This window comes from Palaemon carinicauda, chromosome 18 (genome assembly GCF_036898095.1).
Source record: "Palaemon carinicauda isolate YSFRI2023 chromosome 18, ASM3689809v2, whole genome shotgun sequence".
Lineage (NCBI taxonomy): Eukaryota > Metazoa > Arthropoda > Malacostraca > Decapoda > Palaemonidae > Palaemon > Palaemon carinicauda.
In genome coordinates this window covers 23,018,870-23,039,631 of record NC_090742.1, presented here as the reverse complement: position 1 = coordinate 23,039,631, position 20,762 = coordinate 23,018,870, and the positions used below count along the sequence as shown (strand labels likewise).

Here is a 20,762-nt window from a genome sequence, read left to right as displayed (position 1 = left end):
AGACATAAGTTATTATAGAGTGACCAGATGATCCAAAGGGTCTAGAGCCGTGGCAATCCAGAGCATGTGCTGTGTTTTTAATCATTTTCTTTGTTTTGTTTTTATCTTTGTGGTAACAGTAAACGTGAGTATCTGTTTGAGTGAAATGAAGTCACATGGTGAGCTATCCATTCAAGTTTTTTGGAAAGGAAAATTTCATGTCATATTTCTACATGTAGACCTACTATTGGTATGGTATGTAAAAGACCCATCCTCGAATCTAAAAAAGCTGATAAATGCTGGTCGATTGGATTTTATCTTGGTGATTAGTTGGAATATTAACAAACAGGAGAGAAGTCAATGAGGTAAAGAGACATATCTGCACTTCTATATATACATACATTTATCACCCACCCACTTCACCCCTGATATGGCAAGCATAACGACTTATATTTCTGTTCCATCTATCGAAATCCAGACTTAAACGATTCTATCTTCAATGGTCTTCTTACCACCGTGGCTAAGATATAAGAGGATGATAGAAAGGCCTCTTTAGAACTCACAATAGGGATTACTTAAATTCTGTTTTCCTGAGGCAAATCTAACTAGTTTAGCTTCTCAAGTCCTATGAAATTAAAACTCTTGATGAACTTGGATGCTTATGGAGGTGTAGATCCAAATGTTTTTTCCTTTATATGTTTATAAAGACCGCTGATTTTGTAGCTACTAACTTGGCTGTTAATTTTTTGCAAGTTAGCAAGAAGAGCCTCTGTTTGCACTTATTGAAAAATTAGCAATGTTACTCCATTAGGTAAATGTGTTTATGATAGCTTTAACAGCCTGATTACTGTCCAGTTTCCATAACTTCCATATTATCTAAATTTTTCGAACGTCTAAAAGTAATAATCTGTTCCATAGTTTACAATTTGGCTTTCTTTCACAAAGTCCTCGGAGCATGTGGTGTCCCTACAAATTTTCAATGTTGTACAGAAATCCCTTGATCATATGATTGGCCTTGATTTTAGTGCTGCCTTTGACCGTGTTAATCATTAGCGCCTTGTTTTCAAATTCAATCAGTTGGGAATGGGTGGGTGTTTTCCTAGCATTATTGAGTTTTAAGTGATAATTGCAAAGAGTAGATGTTGATGGCCACCATACTGATTATAGGAATGTGATATCTGGTGTTCCCCGGGGTAGTGTACTTGGCCCATTACTTTTTATGCTATATACACTTGATATGTTGTTTGGCCAAGAAAAAAAGCTCATTGCATATATAAATGTAGATCTGGTGTTGTTAAATCCCTTAGTTGAGATTTCGCTAAAATTAGCGCATAGTGCAAATTATGGGGGCATTAAGTTGAACCCAAACAGAATTTCCTTATTTCCTTTCATAACTGGGCTATTTTCCATGTTGTTTTTCTAACTATGGTTGCAGATTAGCTAGTAATGATAATAATGATATAATGTTGTCTGTTCTTTGTTGCTGATAACTTAGTTAGCTTTAACATCATCAAATTAAAAGAATAACCATGAATATCTCATAATCTATTTTCAGCAAGACACTTCAAAAACAATGAAATTCTCAAGTGCATTAGGGAAACCTAATTTTGAACCATGGAACATGTGCGCCCCCGCGGGCCCCGTAACTCTCTCTCTCTCTCCTCTCTCCTCTCTCTCTCTCTCTCTCTCTCTCTCTCTCTCTCTCTCTCTCTCTCTCTCTCTCTCTCCTCATGACCATTTTAATACGATGCGTCATTTTTCATTAAGAATCGGACATAACTCATAAAACGTGTCAGTCCTAATCTCCAACACAACAACACGAGCGAATCTTTCTGTAGCACAAGACATTATCTGTCGCGTGAGACTATAGCGACACTGCACCATTTCCAGCACGAAATTAACTGAAAGGTAAAAGAAAAAAAAAATTCTTTCAGTGACTACGCTGCGGTAACCCCAGCAGGGGTTTGTAATCAGAAGAGCGAAGGTTATGAATACTAAAAGAGCTAAATGCTCCAGTCAATAAGTCTTCTTCTCCCCTTTGCTTATCGTGAATCTGTGGTGAAGAAGAGGGTAAACACTTCGCGGGGGAAATGAGCGCTTTCGGTAATTCCTCACAACGCTTTAGAAGAACGGCTTTACGAGCACCATGGGGTCGACGTCAATATCCTCTCTCTCTCTCTCTCTCTCTCTCTCTCTCTCTCTCCTCCTCTCTCTCTCTCTTTATATTTTGTATAAACTCTTCTTAATTATGTGCTGAGGAATTTTACTGAATCCATAACTCTTTCACTCTCTCCTTGTTAAGTAAGGTTGTGTGGGGCGTCTGGTTACCAAGTTGATGTGAACACACTTTTTAGTATCTCTCTCTCTCTCTCTCTCTCTCTCTCTCTCTCTCTCCTCTCTCTCTCTCTCTCTCGTATGAGTGTGTGTAAGAGCGTGAAAGACATAGAGACTAGCAAATGTGCTCTAAATTATTGATTAAGTCTTTCGATATAAAAGCTTTCTACATTAGTTCAGTTAACCTACTGAACACGAGAACTTCGGTAACCGAAGCTACATATTGTTGTAGTATAATGTGTGTGTGTGTTTGTGTGTGTGGTATGGTCGATAAATTGTGACTTGGAGAAATGAGGACACATAAATCTGAATGATTTAGTGATATTGATGAACTAATGAAGGAACTGAGAGAGAGAGAGAGAGAGAGAGAGAGAGAGAGAGAGAGAGAGAGAGAGAGAGAGAGATTGTACTTATTTTATAATGTTACTGAAATCAATTAGTGCGCATCACTGGTGATACATCGAGATTGGAAACTTGAAAAACTAGAAAAAAAGACAAATGATTAAACTTAATCCTAAAAGACCTGATTGTCTTGCTCTATGAGAAGAGAGAATTAGCAGAAATCGTGGAATACAGAAGGGAAAAGATGAATCCAAAGTATAACTGAAGAATATATTAGATGTTGGATGTTGTGGATTGAGAGTTGTTCAAAAGAAAGTCCTGCAGGGGGAGGAACTGTCTCGTCCTCTCGTGGGAAACAGAAACCGAACATGTAACAAGACAAGAGACAAGGAAATGTCTCCTTGAAGTAAGGATTGCTATAATTTCCTAATACTTTGTTTATTTAAGTTTGCCTTTTCTGTCTATATCAGTGTCATGGTTGAGCGTTGTAATGGTGTTTTTCTTTACCACTGTATCTAACATTTCCCGTAAATATATAATTAGTTTCACAGAAATGTTCCTCTGCCCTTTGTTACTGAAACCACCAATTTATAACATAAAGACATGTCTGAGGCACTTGTCCAGCAGTGGTCTAGAAATGGCTGTACTTGTTATTGTTGTCATTGTTGTTGTAGACATGTCTGAGGCATTTGTCCAGCAGTGGATTAGAAACGGCTGCCACTTGTTATTGTTGTTATTGTTGTTGTAGACATGTCTGAGGCATTTGTCCAGCAGTGGAATGGAAACGGCTGCACTTGTTATTGTTGTTATTGTTGTTGTAGACATGTCTGAGGCATTTGTCCAGCAGTGGACTGGAAACGGCTGCACTTGTTATTGTTGTTGTAGACATGTCTGAGGCATTTGTCCAGCAGTGGACTGGAAACGGCTGCACTTGTTATTGTTGTTGTAGACATGTCTGAGGCATTTGTCCAGCAGTGGACTGGAAACGGCTGCACTTGTTATTGTTGTTGTAGACATGTCTGAGGCATTTGTCCAGCAGTGGACTGGAAACGGCTGCACTTGTTATTGTTGTCATTGTTGTTGTAGACATGTCTGAGGCGTTTGTCTTGCAGTGGGCTAGAAACATCTGCACTTGTTATTGTTGTCATTGTTGTTGTAGACATGTCTGAGGCATTTGTCCTGCAGTGGACTGGAAATGGCTGCACTTGTTATTGTTGTCATTGTTGTTGTAGACATGTCTGAGGCATTTGTCCAGCAGTGGACTGGAAAGGGCTGCACTTATTATTGTTGTCATTGTTGTTGTAGACATGTCTGAGGCATTTGTCCCAGCAGTGGACTGGAAAGGGCTGCACTTGTTATTGTTGTCATTGTTGTTGTAGACATGTCTGAGGCATTTGTCCAGCAGTGGACTGGAAACGGCTGCACTTGTTATTGTTGTCATTGTTGTTGTAGACATGTCTGAGGCATTTGTCCAGCAGTGGATTAGAAATGGCTGCACTTGTTATTGTTGTTATTGTTGTTGTTGACATGTCTGAGGGCATTTGTCCTGCAGTGGACTAGAAACATCTGCACTTATTATTGTTATCATTGCTGTTGTAGACATGTCTGAGGCATTTGTCCTGCAGTGGACTAGAAACATCTGCACTTGTTATTGTTATCATTGTTGTTGTAGACATGTCTGAGGCATTTGTCCTGCAGTGGACTAGAAATGGCTGCACTTGTTATTGTTGTTATTGTTTTTGTAGACATGTCTGAGGCATTTGTCCAGCAGTGGACTAGAAATCGCTTCACTTGTTATTGTTATCATTGTTGTTGTAGACATGTCTGAGGCATTTGTCCTGCAGTGGACTGGAAATGGCTGCACTTGTTATTGTTGTCATTGTTGTTGTAGACATGTCTGAGGCATTTGTCCAGCAGTGGACTGGAAAGGGCTGCACTTATTATTGTTGTCATTGTTGTTGTAGACATGTCTGAGGCATTTGTCCAGCAGTGGACTGGAAACGGCTGCACTTGCTATTGTTGTTATTGTTGTTGTAGACATGTCTGAGGCATTTGTCCAGCAGTGGATTAGAAATGGCTGCACTTGTTATTCTTGTTTATTGTTGTTGTTGACATGTCTGAGGCATTTGTCCTGCAGTGGACTAGAAACATCTGCACTTGTTATTGTTATCATTGCTGTTGTAGACATGTCTGAGGCATTTGTCCAGCAGTGGACTAGAAATGGCTTCACTTGTTATTGTTGTTGTCATTGTTGTTGTAGCCATGTCTGAGGCATTTGTCCTGCAGTGGACTAGAAATGGCTGCACTTGTTATTGTTGTTGTCATTGTTGTTGTAGCCATGTCTGAGGCATTTGTCCAGCAGTGGACTAGAAATGGCTGCACTTGTTATTGTTGTTATCATTGTTGTTGTAGACATGTCTGAGGCATCTGTCCAGCAGTGGACTAGAAATGGCTGCACTTGTTATTGTTGTTAATCATTGTTGTTGTAGCCATGTCTGAGGCATCTGTCCAGCAGTGGACTAGAAATGGCTGCACTTGTTATTGTTGTTATCATTGTTGTTGTAGACATGTCTGAGGCATCTGTCCAGCAGTGGACTAGAAATGGCTGCACTTGTTATTGTTGTTGTCATTGTTGTTGTAGCCATGTCTGAGGCATTTGTCCAGCAGTGGACTAGAAATGGCTGCACTTGTTATTGTTGTTATCATTGTTGTTGTAGACATGTCTGAGGCATCTGTCCAGCAGTGGACTAGAAATGGCTGCACTTGTTATTGTTGTTATCATTGTTGTTGTAGCCATGTCTGAGGCATCTGTCCAGCAGTGGACTAGAAATGGCTGCACTTGTTATTGTTGTTATCATTGTTGTTGTAGACATGTCTGAGGCATCTGTCCAGCAGTGGACTGGAAAATGGCTGCACTTGTTATTGTTGTTATCATTGTTGTTGTAGACATGTCTGAGGCATCTGTCCAGCAGTGTACTGGAAATGGCTGCACTTGTTATTGTTGTTATCATTGTTGTTGTAGACATGTCTGAGGCATCTGTCCAGCAGTGGACTGGAAATGGCTGCACTTGTTATTGTTGTTATCATTGTTGTTGTAGACATGTCTGAGGCATTTGTCCAGCAGTGGACTAGAAATGGCTGTACTTGTTATTGTTGTTGTAGACATGTCTGAGGCATTTGTCCAGCAGTGGACTAGAAATGGCTTCTCTTGTTAGTGTTGTTATTGTTGTTGTAGACATGTCTGAGGCATTTGTTCAGCAGTGGACTAGAAACGGCTGCACTTATTGTTGTTATTGTTGTTGTAGACATGTCTGAGGCATTTGTCCAGCAGTGGACTAGAAATGGCTTCACTTGTTATTGTTGTTATTGTTGTTGTAGACATGTCTGAGGCATTTGTCCAGCAGTGGACTAGAAACGGCTGCACTTGTTATTGTTGTTATTGTTGTTGTAGACATGTCTGAGGCATTTGTCCAGCAGTGGACTGGAAACGGCTGCACTTGTTATTGTTGTTATTGTTGTTGTAGACATGTCTGAGGCATTTGTCCAGCAGTGGATTAGAAATGGCTTCACTTGTTATTGTTGTTATTGTTGTTGTAGACATGTCTGAGGCATTTGTCCAGCAGTGGACTAGAAATGGCTGCACTTGTTATTGTTGTTGTAGACATGTCTGAGGTATTTGTCCTGCAGTGGACTAGAAACGGCTGCGCTTGTTAATGTTGTCGTTGTTGTTTTAAACTTAGCCAATCAATTCTTAAAAGCAGTGAACTAGAAATGGCTGCGGTTGTTATTATCATTAACCGAGCCAATCAATTCATAAAAGTGGGGTTCCTATTGCAATTTTCTATCTCATGAACCCTGGGACCTTGTGCCATATGGTCCAGTTCTTTTGAAAAATTCTGAATGAAGTTTTCTAACTACAGATATAATGACCACCTGCGAGATTTTGGTGTGTTGACGTGTTTTGCAGACATGCCCATCACTCCTCATTCTCTTTCATCTGAGCCTTCATTTAAGCAGGAGGAGGAATAACAAAAAAAAAAAAAAAAAAAAAAAAAAAAAAAGGATAGTTATCCGCCACTGAAAAGCAAGCAGGCTATACGATTAAAAAAAATTGAAATCTTTCCAAATAGCTCTGAATGAATTACTGAATGGAACGTGTTTCTAAAATGGTGTTATGCGTTCCAACCCCCCCCCCTCTCTCTCTCTCTCTCTCTCTCTCTCTCTCTCTCTCCTCTCTCTCTCTCTCTCTCTCTCTCTCTCAAATCTTTCCAAATAGTTCTGACTAAATTACTGAATGGAACGTATTTCTAAAATGGTGTTACGGGTTCCATCCTCTCTCTCTCTCTCTCTCTCTCTCTCTCTCTCTCTCTCTCTCTCTCTCTCTCTCTCTCTCTCTCTCTCTCTCTCTGTGTGTGTGTGTGTGTGTGTGTGTGTGTGTGTGTGTGTGTGTGTGTTAACAACAACTACCTAGTGGGAGTCAGTTACGTATTATATTTCCTCAACTACCGGCCATTTCAATTACAAGGTGATATAGGTCACTGTTCAATTCATCTCCCAAATGACTCATTCAAGGCTGGGAGGACACCTGTGTACTGCCGCTATGACACACACGTACAGGGATGTCCTATTAAAACTTACGGCATTTTATCAGTTCAACGTTCTACTTTTGTTTCGCTTTGCATGTAAGTTGCATTACATGTATTGTATTGATACTATATTATTATTATTATTATTATTATTATTATTATTATTATTATTCCTTGCTAAGCTACAACCCTAGTTGGAAAAGCAGAATGCTATAAGCCCAGGGGTCCCAACAGGGAAAATAGCCCAGTGAGGAAAGGAAACAAGGAATAGTAAAATATTTTAAGAAGAGTAACAACATTAAAATAAATATTTCCTATATAAACTACAAAAACTTTAACAAAACAAGAGGAAGAGGAATCAGATAGAATACTGTGCCTGAGTGTACCCTCAAGCAAGAGAACTCTAATCCAAGACAGTGGAAGACCATGGTACAGAGGCTATGACACTACCCAAGACTAAAATATAATGGTTTGATTTTGGAGTGTCCTTCTCCTAAAGAGTCTCTTCTACCCTTACCAAGAGGAAAGTGGCCACTGAATAATTACATTGCAGTAGTTAACCCCTTAAGCGAAGAAGAATTGTTTATAACATAACATTAAGAAAAAATATATCTGTACCGTAAGAACTGCCATGTTTATATAAACCCTTTGCATGTAATGTACACTTTAAATTTGCCTCAATTAAAAAAAAAAAACATAACATTGCATATAAATTAATGTTAACTTTCCTATCTAATCAGCATTTTCTGACTTTCCTCAAACCAGAAATGTTTCATAATTATTCCCAATTAATTATATGAATTGTCAAAACATGGTCTATTTCATGTTCTTGTCAAGTCTAATTTTCTCGTTCCACAAGCTTCTTCCAACATCGTTTGATCGTACCATAACATCCCACACCGTCCCTTTAACAGTCACATTAAAAGTCCATCCCTTTAACAGTCACATTAAAATTTCATCCCTTTAACAGTCACATTAAAATTTCATCCCTTTAACATTCACATTAAAATTTCACCCCTTTAACATTCACATTAAAATTTCACCCCTTTAACAGTCACGTTAAAAGTCTATCCCTTTAACAGTAACATTGAGAGTTTCATCATCTTAGAGACTCAATTCAGAAAAGGTAAGATGTTCGCAACATCTCTTGTATAAGCAAATATTTCGAATTATTGTCATTTGCGTACCTTTATCTTAGTTTTCATTTTTATAAGTAACGCCATAAGCTTCATCGCTTTCATTTACGCTACGTACAAACTTTGAAGTTTATTAACTACGCAAATTTGTTATTATCATTATTATTATTATAGCTTGATTCGTCACTGCTTTCATTTTTTCCAAGTTCAAATTTTCTTAAAATAAGCTTTTTCTTAAATCTAACATTTGTCTCCATAAAAAGCAACTATAAATTGCAGGAATTGAAGGATTCTGTCCAAACCAGATTTTTCATTCACCACAAAACTGTTTTCCCTTAAGATCCCCTTCGTCATCATCACTCTTTCTCTAATAATAATATTCATCAATTTTTTTTTAATTCTATTCTCTTCTCTCCCCATCCCCCGTCCTTACTTTTAGGACACTGTATACCTCTTTCCGGAAACCTTCATTGGGCATTGATTCGTAACCCATTTAAAGGTTTAAATGCCACTCATGATTATCAGAGGCTAGGGACAGTGACAGTGCCCTATCGAGCAGGACAATGTCCTAGAGACTGACCATATAATTATACATATGATCAGCACCCAAGCCCCCTCTCCACCCAAGTTAGGACCAAGGAGGGCCAGGTAATAGCTGCTGATAGATCTATAGGCTCTGCCAAACCTCCCATCCTTAGCTCACTAGGATTGTGAGGTTGAAGCGACCAAAACAAAGGAACCAACGAGTTTGCGCGGGACTCGAACCCCCGTCTGGCTTTCACCAGTCAGGGACGTTACCACATCGGCCACCACAACCCTTAGACATTTCCATCATTTCATGATTCTCGGAACCTAACATCTAAAGGATTCTTGTCCGTCTAATTTCTGCCTCTTAGGTCCCGCAGCAACCTTCAATGCCTCGCTTCTATCCGAAAATGGCCAGTCCTGCTTGGAGCTCGTGTGCCTTGCCTCCTTTATCAAATTCACTTACGCTTGCTGTAAGCCAACAGAGGCTGCTTCGCCCCTTTATCATGCTCGGGTATTCATGGTGTAATCCAGAGAACGCAGTTTCGTGTACTTCCAGGGATGAGGCCTATTAAGATATGCAACTTTTTTCACCATTTCCTTTTACTCTTGAGAATTCATTGCACTCGCCAGCCGTATCTCTCTCTCTCTCTCTCTCTCTCTCTCTCTCTCTCTCTCTCTCTCTCTCTCTCTCTCTCTCTCTCTCTCTCTCTCGTTTTACGTTTATATAAGCTCTTCTTTATATAGAAGAATTTTACTGAATCCATAACTCTCTCACTCTCTGCTTGCCAAGGTGTGTGGGCGTCTGGTTACCAAGTTGATATGAAGAGACCTACACATTTTAGTATTTCATAATTCTCTCTCTCTCTCTCTCTCTCTCTCTCTCTCTCTCTCTCTCTCTCTCTACTGTATTGAGTCGTTACGGCTTTCTTAAAATCATTTACTTTGTCACTCTGTCCCCAAGAAATTTGTCTCGATAACAACTTGATCCATAACGTCGTAAATCCAGCATATTTCCTCTCATTCTCACATCAATATACATTATACTTTATTCATCCCCTGTGGCCGGACCTCCCTCGACCTCGCAAGACATAAATTCTCATTAACCATCGACTTTCACCACCAATGCTTCCAAATTCTCTTGTGTCCTATTTCTAGATCCATCCAGTATTAAAAGCTCATAACATTTTTCTTCTCATTACACTGACTTACTATGTAGTTCATTTATGAAAGGGCTATTTTCATATTGTTACTGTTTTTTAAAATGCATTAGTTTAATTTTTCATTGTTTTTCTTATAGTTTATTTATTTCCTTATCTCCTTTCCTCACTGGGCTTTTTTCCCAGTTGGAGCCCTTTGGTTTAAAGCATCCTGCTTTTCCATCTAGGGTTGTAGCTTAGCTAATAATAATAATAGTAATAATAATAATAATAATAATAATAATAATAAACACATTTACGGAGGACTGGGAAGAAAACTCGCCGACAATGATCTATTTTGGGGACTTTCATGACACAATGATTGACAGAAAGTGGGCATTTGTGTTATGAATGTTTATATAACTCAATTAAATGGAAAATTAAATTTCCGTCCTTGAAGGTTTAATCTGGCATCCGAGATGCTTAGAGTTGCTATTAAATAGCGTTAATTACTCACTTATTTAATAGTTAATACATAACCTGAAAAAGTGGTATATAAAGTGGGGATACCTTAACGTGGTGAAATGATTTGTGTACTAGCTGTACTAGCCAGGACCACCCAAACTAGGTTGGTTTGTTGTGAGCAATCAGACTAAAGTCTCCCACCATCACCAATCCGCACTGGCCAGCGTGCTGATGAAATGGTCAAACCCAGACATGAATAAGGACATGTCTGGGCCCTTTGTCCTACAGTGAACTAGAATATGTTGCATTTGCTGTTGTTATTGTTGTGTGTGTATATATATATATATATATATATATATATATATATATATATATATGTGTGTGTGTGTGTGTGTGTGAGTGTGTGTGTGTGTGTATTTGCATGTGTGTGCGCTCGTTTATAATTGAAACTGTTAATGTATAATACTAATGTTACTTTTCATGACTACAACGAATTACGACATTTAGAGGCCGAGAAAGACGCTATGCTATCATAACTAGGGTTAAGTAAAGCTTAAATTCATTGTCCGTTTATCTGATGCTAACGTCCCTAACTGGTGAACGCCAGGCTGGAGTTCGAGTCCCGCTCAAACTCGATAGTTTCTTTGGTCGCTGCAACCTCAACATCCTTGTGAACTATGGATGGGGTTTATGGGGGAGCCTATAGGTCTATATGCTTAGTCATCAACAGCCATTGTCTGGCAACCTTGGTCCTAGCTTTGGTGGAGAGGGGCTTGGGCGCTGATTTATATATATATATATATATATATATATATATATATATATATATATATACATATACATATATATATATATATATGGTCAGACTCTAGGACATTGTCCTGCTTGTTAGGTAAATGGTACTGTCCCTTTCCCCTGCCATTCATGAGCATCCTTTAAACATTTAAACTGATGAAGGGGAAACTGGTAAAATGTCTAGTGAATTTAGAAAAATCATAATGTATCTTTTGTTATTATTAGGATTAAGTTGGAATTTCCCGTAAATGTTGAGGGATTACTAGTGCTCTCTAGGTTGCTCCTTAGGATGTGCACTTCAGATAAATCCCCTAAGGATTTCTTGCCTTATAGAGGATCAGGTCCCACAGCATGCTATCAGATTTGTACCCTGTTTCACGTAGCATCTTTTAAAAAGTTCGATAATAGGGCTTCGTTATTTTGAACATAATTATCATTATTATTATTATTATTATTAGTCTATGCGACACGTCAAAGATGACCGTTAAATATTAAGATAGAAATGCACACAGATTCAATCCCCCCACCCCCTCCTCTCTCACCAGGGTATAACTACTCCCTCTCCCCATACTTGAGGGACGGAGAAAGACTGAGTAGCCATACGATTGTGCAATGCCGCTTAGCGTGACTAGAAATATGTATATATATATATATATATATATATATATATATATATATATATATATATATATACATATATATGTATATATATATATATATATATCTATATATATATATATATATATATATATATATATATATACTGGCCAGACAGCACTATATTGGAACCCTATCTCTGGTTACGGTTCACTTTCCCTTTACCTACACATACACCGAATAGTCTGGCATATTCTTTATAGATTCTCCTCTGCCCTCATACACCTGACAACGCTGAGATTACCAAACAATTCTTCTTCACCCAAGGGGGTAACTACTGCCCTGTAATTGTTCATTGGGTACTCTCCTCTTCGTAAGCGTAGAAGAGACTCTTTAGCTATGGTAAGCAGCTCTTCTAGAAGGACACTACAAAATCAAACCATTGTTCTCTAGTCTTGAGTAGTGCCATAGCCTCTGTACCATGATATTCCACTGTCCTGAGTTAGATTTTTCTTGCTTCAGGGTACACTCGGGCATACTATTCTATCTCATTTTTCTTCATATTATTTTGTTAAAGTTTTTATAGTTTATACAAGAGACATTTATTTTAATGTTGTTACTGTTCTTAAAATAGTTTATGTTTCCTTGTTTCTTTTCCTCACTTGGCTGTTTTCCGTGTTGGGTCCCCTGGGCTTAAGGCATCATGTTTTTCCAATTAGGGTTGTAGCTTAGCAAGTAATAATAATAATAATAATAATAATAATAATAATAATAATAATAATAATAATAATAATAATAATAATAATAATGATAATAATAATAATATATGAATAGGTAGACATTTTCTCTTTATTATATAAGGGATATTATTACTGTTGTTATTATTATTAAATCCTTTTTACAAGCTTTCCCACTAGAGTTTGAAATATTTAACATTAATTAATATCTTTTATCCATCAAATTATATATGGAGTAATACTTTCGCAAATATTTTTATTACTTTTTTTGGCTGGTTGATCAACCATAACAAAAACTATATAATAAAATTTCGTTTGACTGTACCCTCTAAAGGACAAATCATTCTTCGGATTTGACGTTTGAAGTAGGTTGCTTCTAAAAGACAGACCAAACATGACAGATTAAAAAAAAAATAAATAAAAAGCAGTCTCGATTCATACTGTATTTTAGTCGAAAATTAGTCTTCACTTTAAAATCTAAATGGAAATTAAAAATCAGTATCTTGTCAAACTGGTATTCTTTTTTTTTTTTTTTTTACTATCTCTTGCAATTTTGAGGGAAAGAAAATGCGTCCTCGTAATCAATGAAATTTTATGCCTGGTCAGCAAAGTTGCGGAAACATGCTCGTGAAAGTGGCGCCTCAGCAAGAATTTTTAGTTTCAAGACATATCTAAATTGAATATAGGTTTCTCTCTCTCTCTCTCTCTCTCTCTCTCTCTCTCTCTCTCTCTCTCTATATATATATATATATATATATATATATATATATATATATATATATATATATATATATATATATATATGATGTCAAAATGCGTGCAGTTGCAAGTAAAATAGCAACCCATTTTTTAAGTTGAAATATTATACTATCATTTTATCATGCTTGCACACCTCCCACGAACTCTTCTCTCTCTCTCTCTCTCTCTCTCTCTCTCTCTCTCTCTCTCTCTCTCTCTCTCTCTCTCTCTCTCTCTCAAATTTCTTTGATACTGTACTGAAGTAACTTTATTCCACTTTACATTTTTCCACAAGGTCACACCACAGAAATCCATTTGGTATTTGACTCAATACGCACAAACATTTGTATTTTGTATGTTTCTTATGCAAAATCTTCTTTCCACAGAGATGCACACACAACATGAATTTTATATAAAATGATATTAGATTATTGTTTAAATACAATTGCACACTGAAAAAATGTATTAATAAAACTAGCCTTCTAATTGATAATCTCTCATATTAATAATGAACAAGTGTCTGGATATATATATATATATATATATATATATATATATATATATATATATATATATATATATATATCAGTATATTTTTTTGGTCACGCTCAGCTTTCCCCGACCCTCTGGTAGGAGGCAGAGGGAGTAGTCACACCCTGGTGAGAGGGGTGTTGCGTCTGTGTGCATACTCTGTATATCTAGATATTTATTCGTCATTTTTAACAGGTCAAGTACACCAGTGATATAATATATATGCACGTTCTGGATTTATTTTCTACCGGACAGGAATCTAAAATATATTCATACGAACAAAACAGAATACGAATTCTATCTCTAAATGGTACATCAATAATGCTTTGGTTGTCTATTGGATCAATGCTGTCCGTTGGATCAGGGTTGTCCGTTGGATCAGTACTAGCCACAGGATTAATTGGTCAACAGTCGACACAGTAATCCACGTCAATGGCTTTACTGTGAGGAATATCCTGGATACAATATCACCTGCTCTGGCAACGGTCAAACCCTACATTTAAGCTATGGCCTGTTCTCCATTGATCCTTTATTTGTCTCTTAACTTAAATACGACGTATTATTATTATTATTATTATTATTATTATTATTGTTGTTGTTGTTGTTGTTGTTGTTGTTGCTATTATGATTATTATCATTATTATTATTATAATTATTATTATTATTATTATTATTATTATTATTAGCCAAGCGATAACTGTAGTATGAAATGCATAATGCCACAACTTGGCAAGGGTTCCAACAGAGAAAGCAGCCTAGTTTAGAAAGGAAATAAATAGATAACAACAACTACAGCGGTTTCTAGTCCACTGCAGAACAAAGGCCTCAGTCATATCTTTATTCGTGTCCGGGGTTTGACCAGTTTTCATCACCATGCTGGACACTACGGATTCGTTATAGTGGAATACTTTTGTCTGATTACTCACAGCAAACCAACCTAGTATGGGTGTCCCTGACTAGTACTGCTTTGCTGATCAGGGCGATACACAAACCCTTTCACTACTTTAAGGTATTCCCCACTCAGAAATAAACTAAACAGTATAATTTAAGTAATGAATAGAAGATATAAAATATTTTAAGATCAGTAACGACGTTAGAATAGATCTGTCATATATAGAATATAAAGAGAGACTTAAGTTTACCTGTTCAATAGAAAATTGTTGACAGCAACATGTTTGAACTTATGAAGTTGAGGACATAAAAAAGCCGACCTCAGCGGGATCACATGTTTTGTATAAATGTAATGTCCTCTGTTTTCATAATCAAATTTATAATTTTTTTTTCTTTATAACTTGACACCCATTTTTATACTTTATTAGGTCATTTACCTAAACCTTAACGTTTTGGAAAGGATTTGCGTATCGCCATGATCAGCAAAGCTGTACTAGACAAGGGCCACCCATACTAGGTTCGTTTGCTGTGAGTGATCAGACAAAAGTCTTCCACCATCACCAATCCGCATTGGCCAGCGTGGTGATGAAAACTGGCTAAACCCCAGACATGAATAAACAAATGTCTGAGACCTTTGTCCTACGGTGGACAAGAAACAGCTCCACTTGTTGTTGTTGTTGTTACCATTGTTTTTACTTATACACACACACTCAGATATATATATATATATATATATATATATATATATATATATATATATATATATATATATATATATATATATATATATATATATATATATATATATGTATGTATATACATGTGTGTGTGTCTGTGTCCCTTTATATAAGTGTTTAACGCTTATGGATGGAACCTTTATATATATATATATATATATATATATATATATATATATATATATATATATATATATATGTGTGTGTGTGTGTGTGTGTGTGTGTGTATACGTGTGTGTGCGTGTGTGATTTATATCGTGCTTACCAGGTACGCCTGACGGTGGCTGTGTCTTACATGTGTTCCTCATCAAAGTTACTGTATGTGTCTGGGTTTGGCCGGGGACACAGGCTGTCGTGTTACTTTTTTGTGCTTTTCCCGAATAAGTGACGCGTGCTTATCGATTGATCGTGCAGAACTCGGCCATTGATGTTTAGAACCACAAATGGGAGTTTTATATGCTTAATTCATTCCATGTGTGACAGGCCGATTTTTTTTTTTTTTTTTTTTTTCATTTAAACATCTGTTGCACTTTTTTTTCATCTGTTTATTGACGTAAATTGGTGTTAGTAACCATTGCTAATTGCTATTTTATATTTCTTTGATTACACTTTAACATTGTTGCATTTCCATTATCTTCTTTGTGTATGTTTATCAATTGTTAGTTCGTCCGAACAGTCTTAACTTTTTGTTCTGTTATTTTTGGTTGCTTCTAATCTTCATAACTTTACTTTAAGTGCTGTTTTTTTCTGGTCCTATCACACTTGGGAACCATGTGCCCTACAGGACCTACAACATCAATTTATCTATACATTCTTAAGTGTTCAGTGTATCTATAACAGAGCATAATCGTTAATTGCCAAATCCACATTATCAAAGCATTTAGAAAACAAGAAAGTCTTCAATTTCTTATTGAAAACTAATATCTTCAGTCTTATAGACCGCATTTTTGAAACCTCTAAAACCTACAGTATAGTAGACATATATCTTTGTTCCAATAATTTGAACCCATCTGTAACTATTCTAGCGTTGACACGAGTTGTTGGGTGCACCTTCGTGCAAGCCTTTTGGCGCCAAATGCATTACAGTTAAAACGGGCCGCCGGAAATTGACTGCTTTGTGATCGCCCTTTAAAGGTTTAAAGGTTTAAAGGTCACTCATGAATGGCAGAGGCGAGGAACAGTGGCATTGCCCTATCGAGCAGAACAATGCCATAGAGACTGACACTATATATATATATATATATATATATATATATACATACATATATATATACATATATATATATATATATATATATATATGATAAGCGCCCAAGCCCCCTTTACACCCAAGCTAGGACCATGGAGGGACAGGCAATGGCTGCTGATGACTCAGCAGATAGACCTATAGGTTCCCCCCAAACCCCCCCTTCCTTAGCTCACAAGGATGGTGAGGTTGCAGCGACCAAAGAAACTAACGCATTTCAGCAGGACTTGAACCCCAGTCTGGCGTTCACCAGTCAGGGACGTTACCACATCCGCCACCACATGGAATTAAAAATTGAATATTTTGCCTTGAATATCTTCCGTGATAAAAGGAAATATCTAGATATCATCTAAAATTGAGATCTCATTACATGTGTCTTCTAATGCAATTTATGTGTCAATTTCCATGTACTTGGATCATTTATGTACCAGATTATTTAAAAAAAAAAATACTGCACAAATTTCAAGACAATGTTCGTGTGTTTGGAATTCTAATTCAGTTTAGTAAAGAAAATATTTCGCGTCTTTGATTTTACTTAAAGAAAATATTTCGCGTCTTAAAATTTACTTAAAGAAAATGCTTCGCGTCGGAGTTTACTTAAAGAAAGTATTTTGTGTCTTTGAGTTTACTTAAAGAAAATATTTCGCGTCTTTGAGTTTATTTAATGAAAATATTTCGCGTCTTAGAATTTACTTAAAGAAAATGTTTCGCGTCAGAGTTTACTTAAAGAAAGTATTTTGCGTCTTTGAATTTACATAAAGAAAATAGTTAGCGTCTTTGAGTTTGCGTAAAGAAAATCGCGTCTTTGAGTTTGCGTAAAGAAAATCGCGTCTTTGAGTTTACGTAATGAAGATTTTTCTCGTTTTTTTGACTTTACATAAAAAAAATATTTCGCGTCTGAGTTTACACAAATAAATTATTTCGCGTCTAAGTTTACGTAAAGTATTTTGTCTTTGAGTTTATGAAAAAAAAATCGCGTCTTTGAGTTTACGTAAAAAAAAATCGCGTCTTTGAGTTTACGTAAAAAAAAATCGCGTCTTTGAGTTTACGTAAAAAAAAATCGCGTCTTTGAGTTTACGTAAAAAAAAAATCGCGTCTTTGAGTTTACGTAAAAAAAAATCGCGTCTTTGAGTTTACGTAAAAAAAATCGCGTCTTTGAGTTTACGTAAAAAAAATCGCGTCTTTGAGGTTACGAAAAGAAGGTATTTCGCATCTTTGATTTGACGTAAAGAAAATAATTTGCGTGCGTCTTTGAATTTACGCAAAGAAAATATTTCGCATTTTACGTAAATAAAATATTTCGCGTCTTTGAATTCATACGTAAATTGTAAAAAAAAAAAAAAAAAAAAAAATACTTGTCATTAATTAAAATTAGATATAATTCTGGCATGTAGCATTACGATTGTAATATGCATATAAATATTTATTATACAATTATCTCAAGTATTTATCTATTCATTTCATGAAAACGACTACAAAAGTCACCCCAATTAAAGCGAATTACCACTGCAGTGTCCCGCATTAAAAAACGACATTATTAGTGAATCAAATCTCATGCAGTATCTAATGACATGCACATGGACACGCGGAATACCTTTGCATTGCATTAAGTGCTTCTGGATGTTTTCGAAAAGGAAATTTGCTTTTATGTTATTTTGGACATTATTATTATTATTATTATTATTATTATTATTATTATTATTATTATTATCATCATCTTCATCTTTACGTTATTTTGGACATATTATTATTATTATTATTATTATTATTATCATCTTTACGTTATTTTGGACATATTATTATTATTATTATTAATATTATCATCATCTTTACGTTATTTCAGACATTTTGTTATTATTATTATTGTTATTATTATTATCAAAATCTTTACGTTATTATCGCTATTATTATTATTATTATTATTATTATTATTATAGATTCTTTCTTTTTATCAGTTCTCGCTTTAGATTCCGAAACACGTAACATTAATTAACACCTTTTATCCATCAAATTATATCCGGAGTAATTAATCCTTTCGCATCAGCGCTCACATGACGTGTTGTTTCTTATCCACTCGGTCAAGAGTTCTCGATAACTTTCCTTCTTCCTTCGTGTTGCACCACCGCAAGCAACTTGCCTTCACTCGAGAGTCACTAAGCCAGACTTTCGTTCAAGCCAGTCCAGCCTTGGCTTGCCCTCGCATTCATTAATAATAAATGTCAGCTGAACGGGATGACGCACTCGTGTACATGCGAACACACTCGTAACAATTTCTCACTTATAAACAACAGACGTTTTTTTCGGGCTGGTTAAATAAGTTATTTATTAAACAGCATTTTTTTTTTTACCTAAATGGCGTAAACCCAAAGGCTTTGTTCATTATGATATGAAATGCGAAAGGAACTGGCCAGTGGGCGTTCATGATCGGATCACACGAGAACTTTCCGAAACGTAAACACAGGCACACGCAAGCACCTATCGGGACCCAACATAGTGTCCAGGATTATGGAATGGAGAAAGAAGAGTCACACGCGCGCTTTATACCAAACCCCCAACTTTCTAACTGTTTTCTTCTCTGTCTTTTATCTCCGGTTTTCACGTATTCAGCAACAGCTGATAAGGAACTGAGAACCGTCGAGACGTGTCCACGTAGTGCATGAAACACAAAACAGATAAGGAAAAGATGGACTGTCACTTCAGCATATGGAATGGAGATAAAGAGAGGGATAGATAAGAGAAAGATGACCTGACAGAAATAAACTGACACTTACGTATCTTCGGAGGAGACGGTTTGGTCGGCGAGGACCATGTTGATGCCGCCGTTGCCAAAGGTCCAGATCCAGCAGTGCCACAATCGCTACTGACTGGACTGGGAAAATCGATGAGGGCTTGCTCGGCTGTCACGCCGTCAGGGTATGGAACGCGCAGGCGCCAGTGCCTCCTCCTTTCCTACCTGAATGGGAAACCTCTAACAAAGATGAGAAAGAGAGAGGGGGAGGAGGAGGAGGAGGAGGGGGAATCTGGGGGTGGGGGGAAGCACAGCAAAAAGACGTGGAAGGAGAGAGGGACAGGGACAACAATAAAAACATCTGTTTTGTGAGTAAAATTTAACTGAATTCTTCAAGCATCCGACAAGTCACCAGCTTGAAAAATACTGGGAAATTTACAAAACGTAACCATTTTCCTTCACTGCCGTCAGATGGACTCAAACGGCATTGCTACACTGTTAGAAATTTGCCGTAAAAAATAGTAAAAGTCCTGAAATAAATGTTGCCAGACATTTACAGTTTTCAAAACGGATATATTGACGTAAAGGAAGTGATATTACGGTCACCAACCCGTAAAGGATAATAACAAAGTTGGGTAAAATTACGGTCGCCTGTATTTTACTGAAATACGGCTGAAAAAAGATCTATTTTTTACTGAGAATTTCCGGTTAAAATTACGGTTTTTAACAGTGTACGTGAATATTTGATACAGGAGAATAAGGTATATTGGTCAATTCATACCAATCGTTTTAGACTTATAGAAACGAGATCCAGTGTAAGATCTCTGAGAGAGAGAGAGAGAGAGAGAGGAGAGAGAGAGAGAGAGAGGAGAGAGAGAGAGAGAGAGAGAGAGAGAGAGAGAGTTACAAGGATTTTGGGTGTCTCAAAGACTTTTTAGTCCAACCGCAGAGACTCCACTTGCTCTTTGGTAGAGCGATTTAATTTAAGCATTTAGAGTGTTCTTGTGATCTTGTCTAACTTATTCTTTAACTCTTTTACCGTGTTAATGTTTACTACGTCTGCTGGAAGTCTGTTCCAAGTATTTGCTATTTTGTATGTAATGGAGAGAGAGAGAGAGAGAGAGAGAGAGAGAGAGAGAGAGAGAGAGAGAGAGAGAGAGAGAGAGAGAATAGCAGTCGGTAGTCTCTAAACGCTTTACATATTATTTACCACATTCTAGTCCCGCGTGGTGGAGAATTTATCCCCCAACCCCTTT

At 36.8% G+C, this 20,762-nt stretch overlaps 2 protein-coding genes across 2 annotated transcripts in view; one reads left to right on the top strand and one right to left on the bottom strand.

Annotated features, from left to right (window-relative positions):
* LOC137657021 (beta-1,4-glucuronyltransferase 1-like) overlaps nt 1-20,762 on the top strand; it is a 289,570-nt gene that overhangs the window by 238,039 nt on the left and 30,769 nt on the right. The gene's annotated exons all lie outside the window — the stretch shown is intronic.
* LOC137657219 (uncharacterized) overlaps nt 1-20,762 on the bottom strand; it is a 164,344-nt gene that overhangs the window by 129,822 nt on the left and 13,760 nt on the right. Inside the window, exon 2 of the mRNA XM_068391561.1 lies at nt 19,550-19,727. Coding sequence (XP_068247662.1) covers nt 19,550-19,727 — 178 coding nt within the window. The remainder of the gene's footprint in view (nt 1-19,549; nt 19,728-20,762) is intronic.